The sequence below is a fragment of the Polyodon spathula genome, chromosome 8 (genome assembly GCF_017654505.1).
Source record: "Polyodon spathula isolate WHYD16114869_AA chromosome 8, ASM1765450v1, whole genome shotgun sequence".
Classification (NCBI taxonomy): domain Eukaryota; kingdom Metazoa; phylum Chordata; class Actinopteri; order Acipenseriformes; family Polyodontidae; genus Polyodon; species Polyodon spathula.
Genome location: NC_054541.1, coordinates 24,198,562 through 24,213,317, shown reverse-complemented (window position 1 = coordinate 24,213,317; position 14,756 = coordinate 24,198,562). Strand labels below are relative to the sequence as shown.

The 14,756-nt window shown below is 37.4% G+C and overlaps 1 protein-coding gene across 2 annotated transcripts in view; it reads left to right on the top strand.

Annotated features, from left to right (window-relative positions):
• Positions 1–14,756, top strand: part of LOC121319634 (EF-hand calcium-binding domain-containing protein 6-like) — a 31,591-nt gene that overhangs the window by 4,704 nt on the left and 12,131 nt on the right. Inside the window, exons 5-16 of one of the 2 annotated variants that reach the window (XM_041257246.1) lie at positions 446–506; positions 5,360–5,496; positions 5,604–5,716; positions 5,863–5,978; positions 7,883–8,031; positions 8,150–8,260; positions 8,437–8,557; positions 8,662–8,832; positions 9,323–9,403; positions 11,515–11,675; positions 12,656–12,823; positions 12,924–13,095. In XM_041257246.1, coding sequence (XP_041113180.1) covers positions 446–506; positions 5,360–5,496; positions 5,604–5,716; positions 5,863–5,978; positions 7,883–8,031; positions 8,150–8,260; positions 8,437–8,557; positions 8,662–8,832; positions 9,323–9,403; positions 11,515–11,675; positions 12,656–12,823; positions 12,924–13,095 — 1,561 coding nt within the window. Of the gene's footprint in view, positions 1–439; positions 507–5,359; positions 5,497–5,603; positions 5,717–5,862; positions 5,979–7,882; positions 8,032–8,149; positions 8,261–8,436; positions 8,558–8,661; positions 8,833–9,322; positions 9,404–11,514; positions 11,676–12,655; positions 12,824–12,923; positions 13,096–14,756 lie in introns of both variants that reach the window. The other variant, XM_041257245.1, reaches the window with a different exon arrangement.

Here is a 14,756-nt window from a genome sequence, read left to right as displayed (position 1 = left end):
TATGGGGAGCAATGAAAGTGTTCTGAAGCCAACAAGGGATTGAACAATGGTTTACATTCTAAAGGGAAAAAAATATTGAAAGCCAATTCTTTCTCTGTTCACTGTCATTGCTTTGTTTTAATCTAATTATGCAGGGAGAGATTAGCAAATTACTCCTATCAGTTATGGATATGACAAAATCTTCATCTGTGTAGCCCCATCTCCACAAACCCACCTCCCTCTCACTAAGGGATTTCTGAAACTATACAAAAAAAAGATCACCCAAGTAATCTTGTAAAGTCAACCAGTGCCACGTCAATGTAGCTATAAGAAATGATTATTTATGCTTTCAATACTATTGTTTATAGCAATGGTTGCCACTAGTGCTTGAGAATGAAACAGTGTGTTCAACCTTGTTGGTGTGTAAACACTGTAATGATGTTTGTTTTTTTTCTTCCAGGTGTAGTTCAAGCAAAGCTAACCAGACCATGACCTTATCTGAAATCCAGTGTTGCATAAAAGAAAAGGTAGGGTGTGTCTGCATATAAAAAAAAAAAAAAAGTATAAACAAGCAAAAATATTAGGCAAAGTTACTTCAACGAAAATCAGTATGATGTTGCTGTGGAAACCTATTTTTTTGATATCGACATTTTGCATTCACGCGGACAGAAAAGTTCTCTTTTGTGAGAAAGATTAGGAGTACAGTACCTCTTCAGTTACTCCAAAGATCCAGACGTGTTACATTATAAAACATGGCAATTACCACCACTTGAAATGCCCCACTACTCTATATCACTGTACCTTACAATAATGATAATAGGAAAACAATCACTACCAGTCTTATTAATGTTGTACCAGGTGTCACACATTTCCCATGAAGCTTGTTTTAACCACCAATGGGCACCAACTCAGGGCAGCAAATCTGCCCTTGTTAGTGTCCCTTCCAAACTTTCAGATTAGGCTATAATTATTTATAAAAGATGCAGTGATATGTCGGTTAATTAAGCAGAGAATATTATGATAAGACAAATGGACAGACAAACAAGAAAGTACTGTCTGGTTGGTCTGTACTGACTAATTAACAAATCAATAATGTGTTAATTAGCCTATAGAAAAAACAAATACTTTGGCTACTGTAAATGTAGAGAGAAAAACAGCTTAGCATTCACAGTATTAACAAACTATGAGGTCTGTTCCAGTTCTGATGCAAGTTCCTGTTTATTAGGAAGTATAGAAAGACTTTTGTTAACTTGGATGTTTTTCATCTCTTCAAATATATTGTTTTTCAGTAATGATACAGAATACAAAGTATACAAGGCTCAATATACTTTTCATTATAAATGTGTTTAGTTTTTTTCCCCAAATTAACTTTATACAGTGCAATCACAATTTACATTGCCAACTTTTGCTTGCACCTAATGTAAACAACTGAGAATTATTGAAAAAATGCTACTCCACAATACACGCATTAAAACTAGATCTTTTAAAGTAAATACCAGCTGTTTAAAAAAAAAGAAGAAAAAAGCCCATTAAGCACTAATGAGAATGAACTGTTCGCTTTGAAGGAGTTGTGTGAAAGTCTGCACTATAATGGAAAATTGGTAGGCTTTACATAGCTGCTCTCAAAAAATTTTTAATAGGGCACTACCACCTGCCAGTTAATTCAGTCCTGTTTCTTTCTACTGAGCCAGTTGCTGAGACAGACAAGCCTGTTTACGTTTTCTGGGGATAATTCTGCCCGTTCCTGTACAATGTTACCTGAAAGCGAGAAAAGCCGTTCCCATGGCACCGCTGTAGCAGGTGTTTACATGCCAGATGTACTAAACTCTCATGGGCCCCTGCATGCTTCGACCACCATTCCAGCTGACATTTTTATGCTGGGTTCTACTTTATAACGATCTGAAGCAGTGCTGATTGACATTTCTTCATCTTCATCATCTCAGTTAGATACCACCAACAGGAGGTTCATCTTCTTTTTAGGTGGTGCAGGTTCTGTAGTTTGCGCAACAGGCTGCACATTGATTTCTGACAACAAAGTACCAATTAAATTCCACACCTCGCCCCGCTCAGATCTTAGAAGGCACTTCAGATTGTTAAATCTTTGGTCGAGTGCTGTCGTGATCTTTAGCCATGAGATATTGGTACTTTCCTTGCGTTTTGTTAGTTCTGCAGTGAATGTCTTAAAACCAGGCAACATTTGCTGTGTCATCATCCGAAATAAATGGCACAAAGCAGACAAAACTACAGAGCAAAAAATGTGCAATTCTCCCCCAAGGAGCTCAGTCACATACTGCAAGGAAAGATATAGAACAATATAGTATTTATTTATTTTTTTTAATAAAATTTAAAAAAGCTACTAAGACTCATAATTATGTGTAAAATATAATTTATGCAAATAATTAAGACCCCACCACCACCACCACCTATTGTAGTTTCTGATTATTGTACTTTACAACTACTAATTCTAAATTTATTTACACGTGCCTCAGAGCCTCATTGTCTTGGTCCCTCGGTGCCCTCAGTGCACAAAAGCTTCGACACTCAGTGCTCAGACGCTTCCTGACATTGGTGGCTTCGTGCCTCAGTGCTCTAGAGCCTTGGTGCCTCGAGAGCTACATGCCTTGGTGCTTCAACACCCTCGAGGCTTTGAGCTCTGCGCATTGTGCCCTCGGTAGTCCTGCTGCCCCTGCGCTCCATAGCCAGAGACCCTTGGTACCCTCAGTACCTCGAGACCTTAATTCCTCAGCACTTCGACACCCTTGGTGCCTCAAGGACTATACGCCTCAGCGCTTCCATGCTTCAAGATTTCTAAGCCTTGCGCCCCTATACCCTCAAGACCCTCAGGCCCCTGCTGCTCCATAGCCTTGGTACCTTGGTGCTTCGACATCCTCAGTCCCTCGAAGACTCACCACCTCTGCACCTGCGCCACTTCACCCAGCACACTTGATCCCCTCAGGGTTTTTCGGTGCCTTGGTGATACTCAGCCTTGACGCCTTGATGCTTCGGCGCTGTTGATGCTCCAGAGCTAAACACCATGATTGAAATATCAAATTTCAATCCGTGCACATGCTGCAGGCGGAAATTGCCTCAACAGGACAAACACACCTTGTGTGTGAGGTGCCTGGGCGTTGAGCATGCCTCTGCTGCCTTGGCAGACAGGTCATTCTGCTCTTTTTGCATCGGGTCCAAAGAGAGCACCCTGCAAAAAAGAATGGTGCTTTTCTCAGACGAGAACCTTACAGTCAGCCTAGGAGAGCTGTCGTCAGTCTCGGGATCCCAGGCCCCAGACCCACCCGTTCGCACAACACCATCTGCACTACTGGAGCGATTGCACCTCAGACTCCTGGTTATCGCCACTGTACACACCAGATACGCACTGCAATTCCACCAGGGACCTTCTCCCTTTCGAGTGATCATGGTCACATCCGTGAACGACCCTCTCCAGGTTTTGGCCCTCAAACGAGAGGTAGAAACACAATAAGCCATCTGTCTCGGAGAACGCACCTCTCGAAGAGAGGGGTTCTACTTGAGGTATTTCTTGGTGCCAAAAAAGGACGACGGCCTTCGCCCCATCCTAGACTTGAGACACTTCAACGGGTTCTTGAGCGAGAGAAGGTTCCAGATGATCACACATCGCCACATCCTCCAGTCTGTCCGACCGGGCGACTGGTTTACAACTGTGGACCTGAAGGACGTGTATTTTCACTTTCCTATCCGTCCAGCGCACAGGAAATATCCCCGCTCTTCCAGTTCTCTGTGCTGCCATTTGGCCTCTCCTTAGCTCCTTAGGGTGATGAATTGCCTGGACGACTGGCTGATTTGTTCCCAGTCCCAGGAAGGAGCAGTAGCCCACATAGCGCACAAACCCTGCTTTTCTCCCTATGGTGGTTACAGTATTTCACTTGAATCAGTCAGTGGAACTAGAAGCTTTCCATTCCCCTCCCTTCTTAGAGAAGTCAGATAGGAGATTAAATTCCCTCTGTCCGGTTCGGGCATTGAGATGCTATGTAGATAGAACAAGAGCGCTGCATCAGTTTGACCAGCTCTTCGTTTGTCATTGTGAACGGCCCCGAGGTCAAGCCCAGGTTCTACCAACTTAATTTCATAGGTCCGCACAGTCCGCACAGTGACTATTTATTAACTTGGTGAGGCGGGACTGAGGACGTCACTCCACGGAAGGGCCTATCGGCAGTTTTGATATAAAATGCTCAGCGAATACCTGACAAGCAGACATATCCCAAAAGTATCATTGGTACATCTGTAACGTATGTTTCTCAGCAGACGACAAATCATTTCCAATACAGAGTTCCTAGTTGAAACATCTTGTATTAGAGGTTCTTGTTTTTGTCCTGCACTGTTAGCTGGGCTGTGTTTGAAAAAAATGAACTCATTATTTATTTTTTTTATTAATCGTTTGAGTTATCGGCAATTAATTGACAGCATTACTAGAAAGTTAATACATCATCACTGTAATTTCAGAAAGACATCATCAAAATTCAGTGTCATCATTTCTTTGTCTAGCTGTCCTATCCCATTGAGCTATTAAAGACCATATCTTGAAACTGTCATGTTTAGTTTTGACTGAATTGGGTATGGCTATTTGTTATGAGATGCTAATCCACAAGGTGTTGAGTAGTGGTATTTAAAAGATTGATCGGTATGGGGTCAATGTTCATTAACTATAATAGAATATAGTGTACCTAATATTCTCTGTAAGTTAATTTTAGGTTGCTTACACACCGTTCATGTAGAGCAGCCTTGAATTGTTCAAATAATGCTGCAATTAAAATGAACGATCTTTGCATTGCAAATATGTAAGAAAGCCGTTACCCCAGGGTGTGTGTGATATATTTAGTATCTGTCTGATTGATTGCCTGGCGACTCAGTAGAATGTTGCATACTGATTTAATCAGCTTCTATTGGCAGCAGCTGTCATCTCCACTGTAGCAGAAGGTCGGAACAAAGCAGTAAATTTAGGTGTCCGAGACCATTATAACATAGAAACATGTACCACTACCTACCCCCCATATTAGCATCTAACCTGGTGTATCTGTAACACTACATAACGAGTTTCTTACTACATTGTAACAATACTGCATACAATAATATTGCATAGTACTGCATCATGTGCAATTACTGTGTTGTTAAATTTAATTTAACATTTTGCTGGTTTATACTTTAAATATGATAGCACCATTATCAAGAAGTATACTAGTAGGATAAACTATAAGGCAATTATGTTGTTTGTCCACTATATTAAAGTATGTGTCTTAACATTTGTTTATTTTTTATATTAAATGCATTGGTTTTTATTGAAGTAAATAGTAACTTGTCAATATTGTTTATTATTACAATAAAAATGTATTATTTGAATTGACAGGTGTCCAAGAACTTAAAAAACACAGTAAGGGCCTTCCGACTCTTTGATTACAACCGAGATGGACATATTCAGAAGCATGAATTTAGGAGAGTTATCGAGAGCTATTGTTTCCAGATGACTAATAAGGAATTTAGCAAGTAAGTAAAAATAAGTACTATTAGAAACACTCTAAAGGTCAAACTGATTAAAGAAATGCATACAAATGACTATTGTTTGTGCTTCTAAATAATATTGGTTTCCACAGGCTTTGGTCTCATTTTGATGTGAGTAACAGAGGTACACTGTCCTACACAGAATTTTTACAGAAGCTTGGCCTTGAAATCAACAACAGGCCACTCCCAGAAGGCACACAGTTAGGTAAGGAAGAACAGTTTTGGACTCAGCTAACAGAATGCACTTTTAGAATATATGTGTAATTAGCACCCTTATGTCAATATTTGTAAGTCATTTATGTATTCCACATGTTACCTCTTTAATGTAAAATAAAACTTTGTTGGTTACAGTGCTGAATTCAAAAGCTGTTCAAGAAGATCAAAAGAAACACCATAAAAATACAAACCCGCTGATTTTTGCCGAAGGACAAGCTTTAGATGATACTGAGAGAGTTTTCCGAAAAAATGTAAGCATTTTTTTTTTAATGTTATGCAAGAAAAAACAGTCTAAGTATGAAGTAGGCTGTACTGTACTATATCATGTTTATAGTCACATATGCTGTCAGGGACAGCACAAATACAGTGGAATACCTAAAATCACGACTGGAACCAGACATGCTGGACCCATTAAGGACAGCAAATATATTTTCCAAAATCTACATGGATCCACTTGCATTTTGGTAACTCTTTGGTTATTTTGGCTTTTTGGGTGTTGGTGGAGTCCTACAGTTTATTTGCAGCTGGAATTTGACTTTGAGAGATGACCACTATAGTCTTTAGCTCACTCTTGTTTGCTGCTAAAAAGCAAGTCATATGCAGTGATGTTCTTTTATGATTTAGTTTCTGCATTTGGAAGTGATGACATATGTGACATACAGTTTGGGAAAGTTCAGAAAAGAGGAACATTAATCTTCCATTTAAATTTCATCTGCACAAAAAAGTAACAGTTGAACTGCCATGAGGGTCAAGGGTTTGACTTGAACATCCTTCAAAAGACCTTATCTTGATCCCATGAAAGAAAAAAAGGCATCAGAGGTTAGGAAAGCAATATCAAAGAAAACAGATTGAACTGGCAAAGAAGAATAGAGGCAGTTAACATAGTGTGTTATTGCACTGGGTTTACTGATCAGTGCTGAGATTAAGCAAAAGACATTGCATTGTCGAGTTCCCACTGGCTCTTAATATACCAGGCATGCAATTCTTCTAGTTTGCCCCAGGTTAGATAAATACCTTATTATAATGCTGACAAAGTAAATGCACATATTTCAAATAACATCATTAACATTTGGTTAACCTGTACCAGAGTTTTACAAGCCTTTTTTTCCTGCCAAGCAGCAAAATAATTATATTTTATAAAGAAGCATATGATGATATTCTCTTTCTGAAGTCAGGATTGAAGCACATTTTCCATAATTTGTGTTTCACTTTATTTTAAATTGGGGTTTTAATTAATATGTCCTACAGCCATACCATCTCACTATCACTATCACTATCATATCCTTGTTAGATCTCTGAAGCTAAGCTAAACAGGGCTGGGGTCTACTGTGGATTATTAAAAACTTTATAAATACAAAAACAAGATAAAGAAGACGTGTTGAAAGATGATCCACTACTAGTCTTCTATGTTAATGTTACCAAACAAGAAATTTAATTGAGAGTGCTTTAAAGATTACATTTTTAATTTGGTTTTAGTTTTGTAAAGATTAACAGGTCAATCAGTCAATTGCTTTGAGAATATACCCCTAAAGATATATAAAAGTACCCCTATACCACTCTTCATTTTGTTCCCCTTTTCTTTTTTGTATTGTGTCAAAGATTTACAAATTTGTAACTTCTCTTTTGCTTTATTGAATGCACAAAATGACTCTAAATACAACTTGAAACTCTTTCTGAGTGTGTGAAAGGGAATAGTAAAACAGCTAGGTGTCACTGGGTGAATAAAAGATCGAACTTAAGCTCCCCACATATAAAAACTGAATTACACCACTGAACTGGTTCTGCATTTCAGGAAGTCACTTCCATTAAATGCAATTACATGGTAATGTTTTGTTTTTTCAGTTTGCATAAGACAATTCCATAATTTTAAATACTAGATAAATGTATTGATTTAGGAAGAGACAGGGAATGTTTATTTAACTGAGGAACATTACATGCAGTATAGGACTGATGGAAATGTTAGCAGAAGTGCACAGGCTACATTTCAGAATATATCTAGGTAAAATAAATGTCCTAGTTGAATCCCTGTGCTCTTGCTAATTTCCAAAAATGATCACTCTCTCACAACCCACATAAAATCCCTGTAGAAAACCAGTATTTCCTCACAGTTGATCTAGCTTATTAAACTGTTGTTTTTTTATCTCTGGAATTACAGATGTGCTTAAACAAACAGAATGTTCTGAAAGCCTTGCAAGCTTTTGATGATACCCAGAGTGGGTTTGTCTCCTTTGAAGATCTGAAGTGCATCCTCAGTAAATTTGTGATTTCCATGAATGATGCCACCTTCAAGGGACTGATGAATCGGTAAAAAAAAACACACACTCACACACACAAATAAAACACTTGCAACACACCAGGTTTAGTAACATTAACTTGTTGTTTTCAAACACCAAAGCAATTATTTTTTTTGTTTTTGACTTAGGTTTGGGTTCAAAGCCACTGGTAAAATTGCATGGGAGCAATTTCTTGCTAAATTCAAAGACCCTGTAGCTCCTGAAAATGACCAGACAACTCCAGTTAGATCAAATCACAGGTGAGATAACTATCTGACTGTCCGTCTGTTGTAATTGTCTGTTGTGTGTGCTTATATATATACAGTAAACATATATTTTTATCCAGTAACGAAACACTATTGTTTCAAATTCAATAAATGAGCATGAATAAAATAATGTTTGAATAACCCTTTAATTCCATTTCCCTTTATAAAAGGGAGAGTCCAATCCAAGGTGCCGATGAACAGTTTTCTTCAGAGAATATTCTTCTGAAGCTCCAACGACACATCCAGACTGCTCACACCTCTCTGAGGAAGGCCTTTCTCGTGTTTGATGATGTAAGAAACAGTTGAATATTATTCTAAGATCTAAGCTCACATACTTGTATACCTTTTGCTATCTACATTCAGCAGTAAGAGGACATCGTCAATCTGTTTTTTAGGACCGCAATGGGAATGTCACTTGGTTGGAGTTGCGTCAGATTTTGGACAGTTTAACATTTCGAATGACCAGTGAACAGTTTGAGGAGCTTATGGCTTTGCTGGATCCAGAGGACACTGATGTCATAAATTATAATCGCTTCCTGGACCTGTTTGAATCGAAAGAGTCTCTGGTGAGATGTTCTTCTCTTGTTCATTGTTGGTGTGATGCAAATAGGGGAACATTAGACTTTAAATGTTGTAAATTTTGCTTACTTTTCCTTTTTTTCTAACACAGCTGAATCCATCCCATCTCACTCGGTAGATGGCTGCCTCACCATCACCAATTTCTTAGCATTTTTTTTTTTTTTTTTTTTACCATAGATATCACAGTAATGATACAAACTCAGTTAAAACATATAGTAAAATATACCTGTTGAGGTGAAATCCTTTTTTGAATCAATTTAAAAATAATTACATTTTTATTTACTATTTTTTTTTTTCGATTTGAAGTGATTTTCTCTTACTGGTATATGCTATTTCTGTAGCTCGATATTTGGTGACTGGGATGCTTTCTCTTTTTGGTATTGGAATGAACAAGTGGTAAAAAATATAAGACCCATGTGGCACAAGGCATTTAGTTAAAAGAATGGCAGTGATGTGTTTATTTGTCTTTCTGAATAGGAGGGCCACAAGTGTCTGAATAGACACAATGAAAAAAAGCAAATCAAAGAGCTGCCCGCTGCTATATTGACATGGGAGACTGTAAGTGAACATTAACACAAACAGCCTTGTTTCTTGAAGTATAACAAAATATGCTCAGAATAACTTAAAGGTACTTCAAGAAAAGCTATTTAAATAAAATAACACAGTATTCTTTCCCAGATCACCTGCCATGTTTTTATTTAATAATAAGGGCTAATTGATAAAACTGTATTAGGTAAACCACTGTCTGGGTAACTGAAATCCAAGTCTTTAATGCTGTATGTGTAATTGGCAAGTCTAGCAATGGTTTCCTTTGTAACCACCTGTCTTTTTTATATTTGTTATAAAATAATTAAGATACAAGCCCCTGTCCAAAAACATGTATCTTCTCCTTATTTCAAGGTACTATTTGGAGTATTGACCTAGAAATCTTAAAGCAAAATCTGGCAAATAAGCCCACTGTCAATACTTATATCTCCAAATATCCTATATATTTTATAGTTGAGTTGCATATAAACAATCATAGTTCAGTCCAAACAAAAGGTTATCTACAAGTCTGTTTATTAGTAAAATGTATTGTGTGAGCTGAACTTGATGTTTGAGTCCGGGCTCATTGACTTGTTTTTGCTTAAAAAAAACAAAAACAAAAAAATGTTAGTGAGATGCTAACTGCGATCTACAATCGACATGATAGTTGCATTTGTTAGGGGATAGGGTTGGAACAATAATCGATAATATCAATAATCACAGTAAATTATTTTGCAGTGATAAATTTATCGCATTGATAAAATATTATCGATAATCATTATTATTGTCCATGACCCAGTGAAACAGGAAGCGGCTCTGCATTGAGTAGTAAGCAGCACTGAGTGAGGCACATGATCTGTGTGAGCTCTGTGTACACTGGGAAGTAATGATTTTAAACAGTATACTTAGGCTTTTAACTTTACTTCATGGTTTCATTTTGATAATACACTGGCAAAGCATGACTGGTTTTCTAACATAAAAACACCAATATTGTTGTTTGTTAAATAAAAACAAATACGGTAGCTAACTGTAAAATTACTGTAGAAAAATTAAATTTTTGAATATTAAACATTTTTGACAGAATTTTTTTAAATGTAAATTAAATGTAATTATGAAAACAAAACAGCCAAATGCAAAACAAAAACAACCATTGGCACACTTGTAACATAGCCTAAACAACTTTGTTGCTTCTGTAGCTTCTTTATTTTAAACTACAGTGAAGACACAAGTACTATACTGCATCCTATGCACTCAGGGAAAAATAAGCTTGTGTGCTTGTGTGTGTATGTGTGTATGTGTGTGTATATATATATATATATATATATATATATATATATATATATATATATATATATATATAATATATATCCATTAAAATTATAAAATAATATACAAAATGTTTATTACAATAGGTGTATTTTTATACTCACGTTTGTTCTGGGCACCTACCACATATTTAAAAATGTGGTGCATATACTGGTTAGTTTTTTTTTCTTCTAAATTCAGTGACTTAGACTGGCAGTGGCATTTGATAAATTACTAAAAAAAGTTTTATGTTTTATTTATTTAGCCGATAAATCGCGATTATCGTGGTCATTTACAGACGATAATCGTAGCTGAAAATGTCATTATCATCCAACCCTATTGGGGTATTGGGATAATTTGCTTACACAACCGGTATTTGTCAGTCCAAGCTGTTGAATGAAGCCACTCCAAATATCAGCAGTCTCTTGTTATTGGGAGAATAAACATAGTTCTTGGTTTTATTTATTTATGTAACACGTAGTATTTTAACATGTATGGTTCCTTCTGTCTGTGGTTTTAAAGGACAGAAGTGAGCGCAGTAGCAGCTTGTCCAGCGCAGTCACAGGCAGGGGTATGGAATTTTAGTAATACAATCGAGATTTGCTGTGGTTGAACTGAGCGCGAGAACATGCAATACATTCAACTATCACGCAAGTTTTAACCAGGGCTGTAGCATAATTACATTGTAGTAATTACATGGTCAGCAGTATAACTCCATTGTTGAGGATATATTCACATGGTTTAGGTCAGTTTTATGCTGTTTTGCAGCTTAATGTTCTCCAATTGGCTCTAGAGCATTGTATAGTGTTATATAAACTGTTTTTAATGTTTAAATTCAGGTGGAAGGAATCTTGTACAATAAAATCACTGACCACTGGACAGAGATTCAAAAAGATCTAAAGTGTCATGATCCAACAGAAAGAGGAACTGTCAGCCAGGAGACACTCAGGAGAATCCTACACACATACGCCTTTCCTGTCTCTGACGACCATTTTAATAAGTGAGGTTTTTTTTCTTTATTTATTCCCCTTTATGTGTTGCTACTTTTCATGTATCTTTGTCAATACTGTATTGAACAAAGCAGCCTGTGAAGCATTGTGTGTGTGTACTGCTTGTGTCTGTCACACTGTTTTTTAAAATACAGTCAAACATGTTATAAAAGCAACCCTGGGGACTGAAATATATGGCTGTGCAGTAGATAAATGCCCCTTCTGTCCAGTCCATGTTGTTTCAGAATACATTATTAATGCCTGCGGCTGGACAATGTGGACAGTAGTGCAGAGGTGATTGGTCTTACTATAGACACTGCATTCAGTGCAAGCAGAGTTCAGATGAACTGTTTGTGTTAGTGTTTTTGTGATCAAATGCAGGAAAACCTGTACTGTAGTTTAGCGATACTATAATAAAATAAAAATAAAACTTCACTTTTAAGTTAAGGATAAAGAAATAAACCGATTGATTTCATTTAAAATCCAAGTCAGTATGTCATGTGAATGACCCTTAGTTATCAATACATATTATTTAATGTGTATATTTTTCTTAGAAAACTAGTAGAAAAAAACATTCAAGTGGCTTATTTAGGATTCCTAAGTGTATCTTGTGAGTTTACCTCACTTAAGTGTACCACAATAGTTTCATGTCTCAGACAACTATTAATAAGCAAGCCTTCACAATTACTGGGTTCCCCAGTCTTGTTCTGCATAGTACGAGCCCAAACCCTATTGTTGTAGTTATGATGGTGGAATTCAATCTCAACTTTTTGATATAATTTCCACAGTGTCTCTATATTATTCCTTTTGTGGTTTTAACAAAATACAGTTTGTCTCCAAAGGTCATGAGTATAAGAGGTACGGGTACTGTTGATACTGTGTACGTTGTTAGGAGACCTTTTGAATAACCTAGGGTACGTCAAATAACGAACTTCCTAATACAATTGAGGATAAGGAATGGCTTTGTGCAAAATGTTTTGTTTTTTCACAGACTGTGCCAGTCCTGTAAAGACTCCCTAACTAGTGGAGTGTTTTATAGGCAGTTTCTGGGCAACTTAGGCATTGTAGTGCCACCAGAAGTCCTGACAGGTGGCAGTACACGGGTGTTTGAGGCAAGTCACCAAAGAGAAGAAATGAGGCAAGCTGATCTTACTGACAGGTAAGAGAAACAAGATCCTTTTGTTATTGTTACCAGTATACCTGGGTAGCACAGTACTGATAGGTCAAAAACCCCTGATACATATTTATATATTTCTTAGGTTAAAAAAAATCGACAGTGAAGCAAATCACCATACGAAGAAGGTGACAGTTGAGGAGCTCTTATTGAAACTGAAAGAGAAGATGGCCCCGAGGGATGCAACCATCAGGGGAAGTTTCCTGGCATGTTGCTACCAACCTAATGGAAAAATGACCAAAAAACATTTTAAGAAGGTGACCATTTTACATTTGTTGTTGTTTGTAATGTGGAATTATATAGCTGCAATACACATCTTCAAAGGATATATTATCAGTTCCTCTTTCTGTGAAGTTTGCAAATATTATTTATGCCATTGCTCATTTTTTTTATATGTAGCCTGTTTCAGTTGTAATTGTCTTTCAGTTTCATACAATACAGTTAAATGCAATACAGAGCACTTTACATAAAAGCAATCCACTGTTTTATACAGTACATATTGTGATGTGCTCTGACCTTTTCAGCCGGAGTCCACGTTGTTCTTTCAAACAGGTGTCTGTTTCTTTAATTATTACACGACGCAATGGAAGTGCTCTGTAAACGCCGTGGCGTACGTTTATTAGCAAACAGAAGTTATAAACAAACAAAAACATAAAACAAAACCTAGCCCTTCTTTAGGCGCTAATTAAACTGGTTAATAGTAGTTCTATCTAATGCAGGGCAGGGTAAGCCTGTTCCCCTGTTTAAATCAATTCCATAAATCACCTAAACCAAATCACATTCAAGCACTTTTGTCAGAACTCGTACCTTTGTTTCGACACACCTTTCCACCGATCAGTTTCTTTCCTCGCTCTCCGTTTCAACCCTCTCCCCTGAACACACCAACTGAAAACCTTTTTAACCCCAACTTGATCACTCACATCTGATCAGCATTTGCCCATTAAATACACAATTAAGCAATTGTTACCTTAACTATACAATTAAGCAATTGTTACATTCGTCATCATACAATGTGTGTGGCTAGCCCCAGGGTCCAAAAGCCTCCAAATTGACGTTTGGTACATACACATCATCACAATATATATATGTGTGTGTGTGTGTGTGTGTGTGTGTACAGTGCCTATAGAAAGTCTACACCCCCTTTCAAAATTTTCACCTTTTGTTGTCTTATAGCCTGGAATTAAAATGCATTAAAAAAATATATATTTTTCATTTATCTACACATCTTACCCCACAACTTCCAAGAGAAAAAAAAAATTCTAGAAATTTGGAGAAAATTAATAAAAAATAAAAACTGAAATAGCATGGTTGGATAAGTGTCCACCCCCCTTGTAATAGCAATCCTAAATTAGCTCAGGTGTAACCAATCGCCTTCAAAATCACAAACCAAGTTAAATGGCCTCCACCTGTGTTAAACTGCAGTGACTCACATGATTTCATCATAAATTCAGCGGTCCTGTAGGTTCCCTCTGCTGTGCAGTGTATTTCAAAGCAAAGACTCAACCATGAGCACCAAGGCGCCTTCAAAAGAACTCCGGGACAAAGTTGTTGAAAGGCACAGATCAGGGGTGGGTATAAAAAAATATCAAAGGCCTTGAATATCCCTTGGAGCACGGTCAAGGCGATTATTAAGAAGTGGAAGGTGTATGGCACCACCAAAACCCTGACTAGATCAGGCCGTCCCTCCAAACTGGATGACCGAACAAGATTATTAAGAAGTGGAAGGTGTATGGCACCACCAAAACCCTGACTAGATCAGGCCGTCCCTCCAAACTGGATGACCGAACAAGAAGGAGACTGACCAGAGAGGTTACCAAGAGGCCAATGGCTACTTTGCAAGAGCTGCAGGCTCTTATGGCCAAGACTGGTCAAAGTGTGCATGTGACAACAATATCCCAAGCACTCCCAAAGCACACAG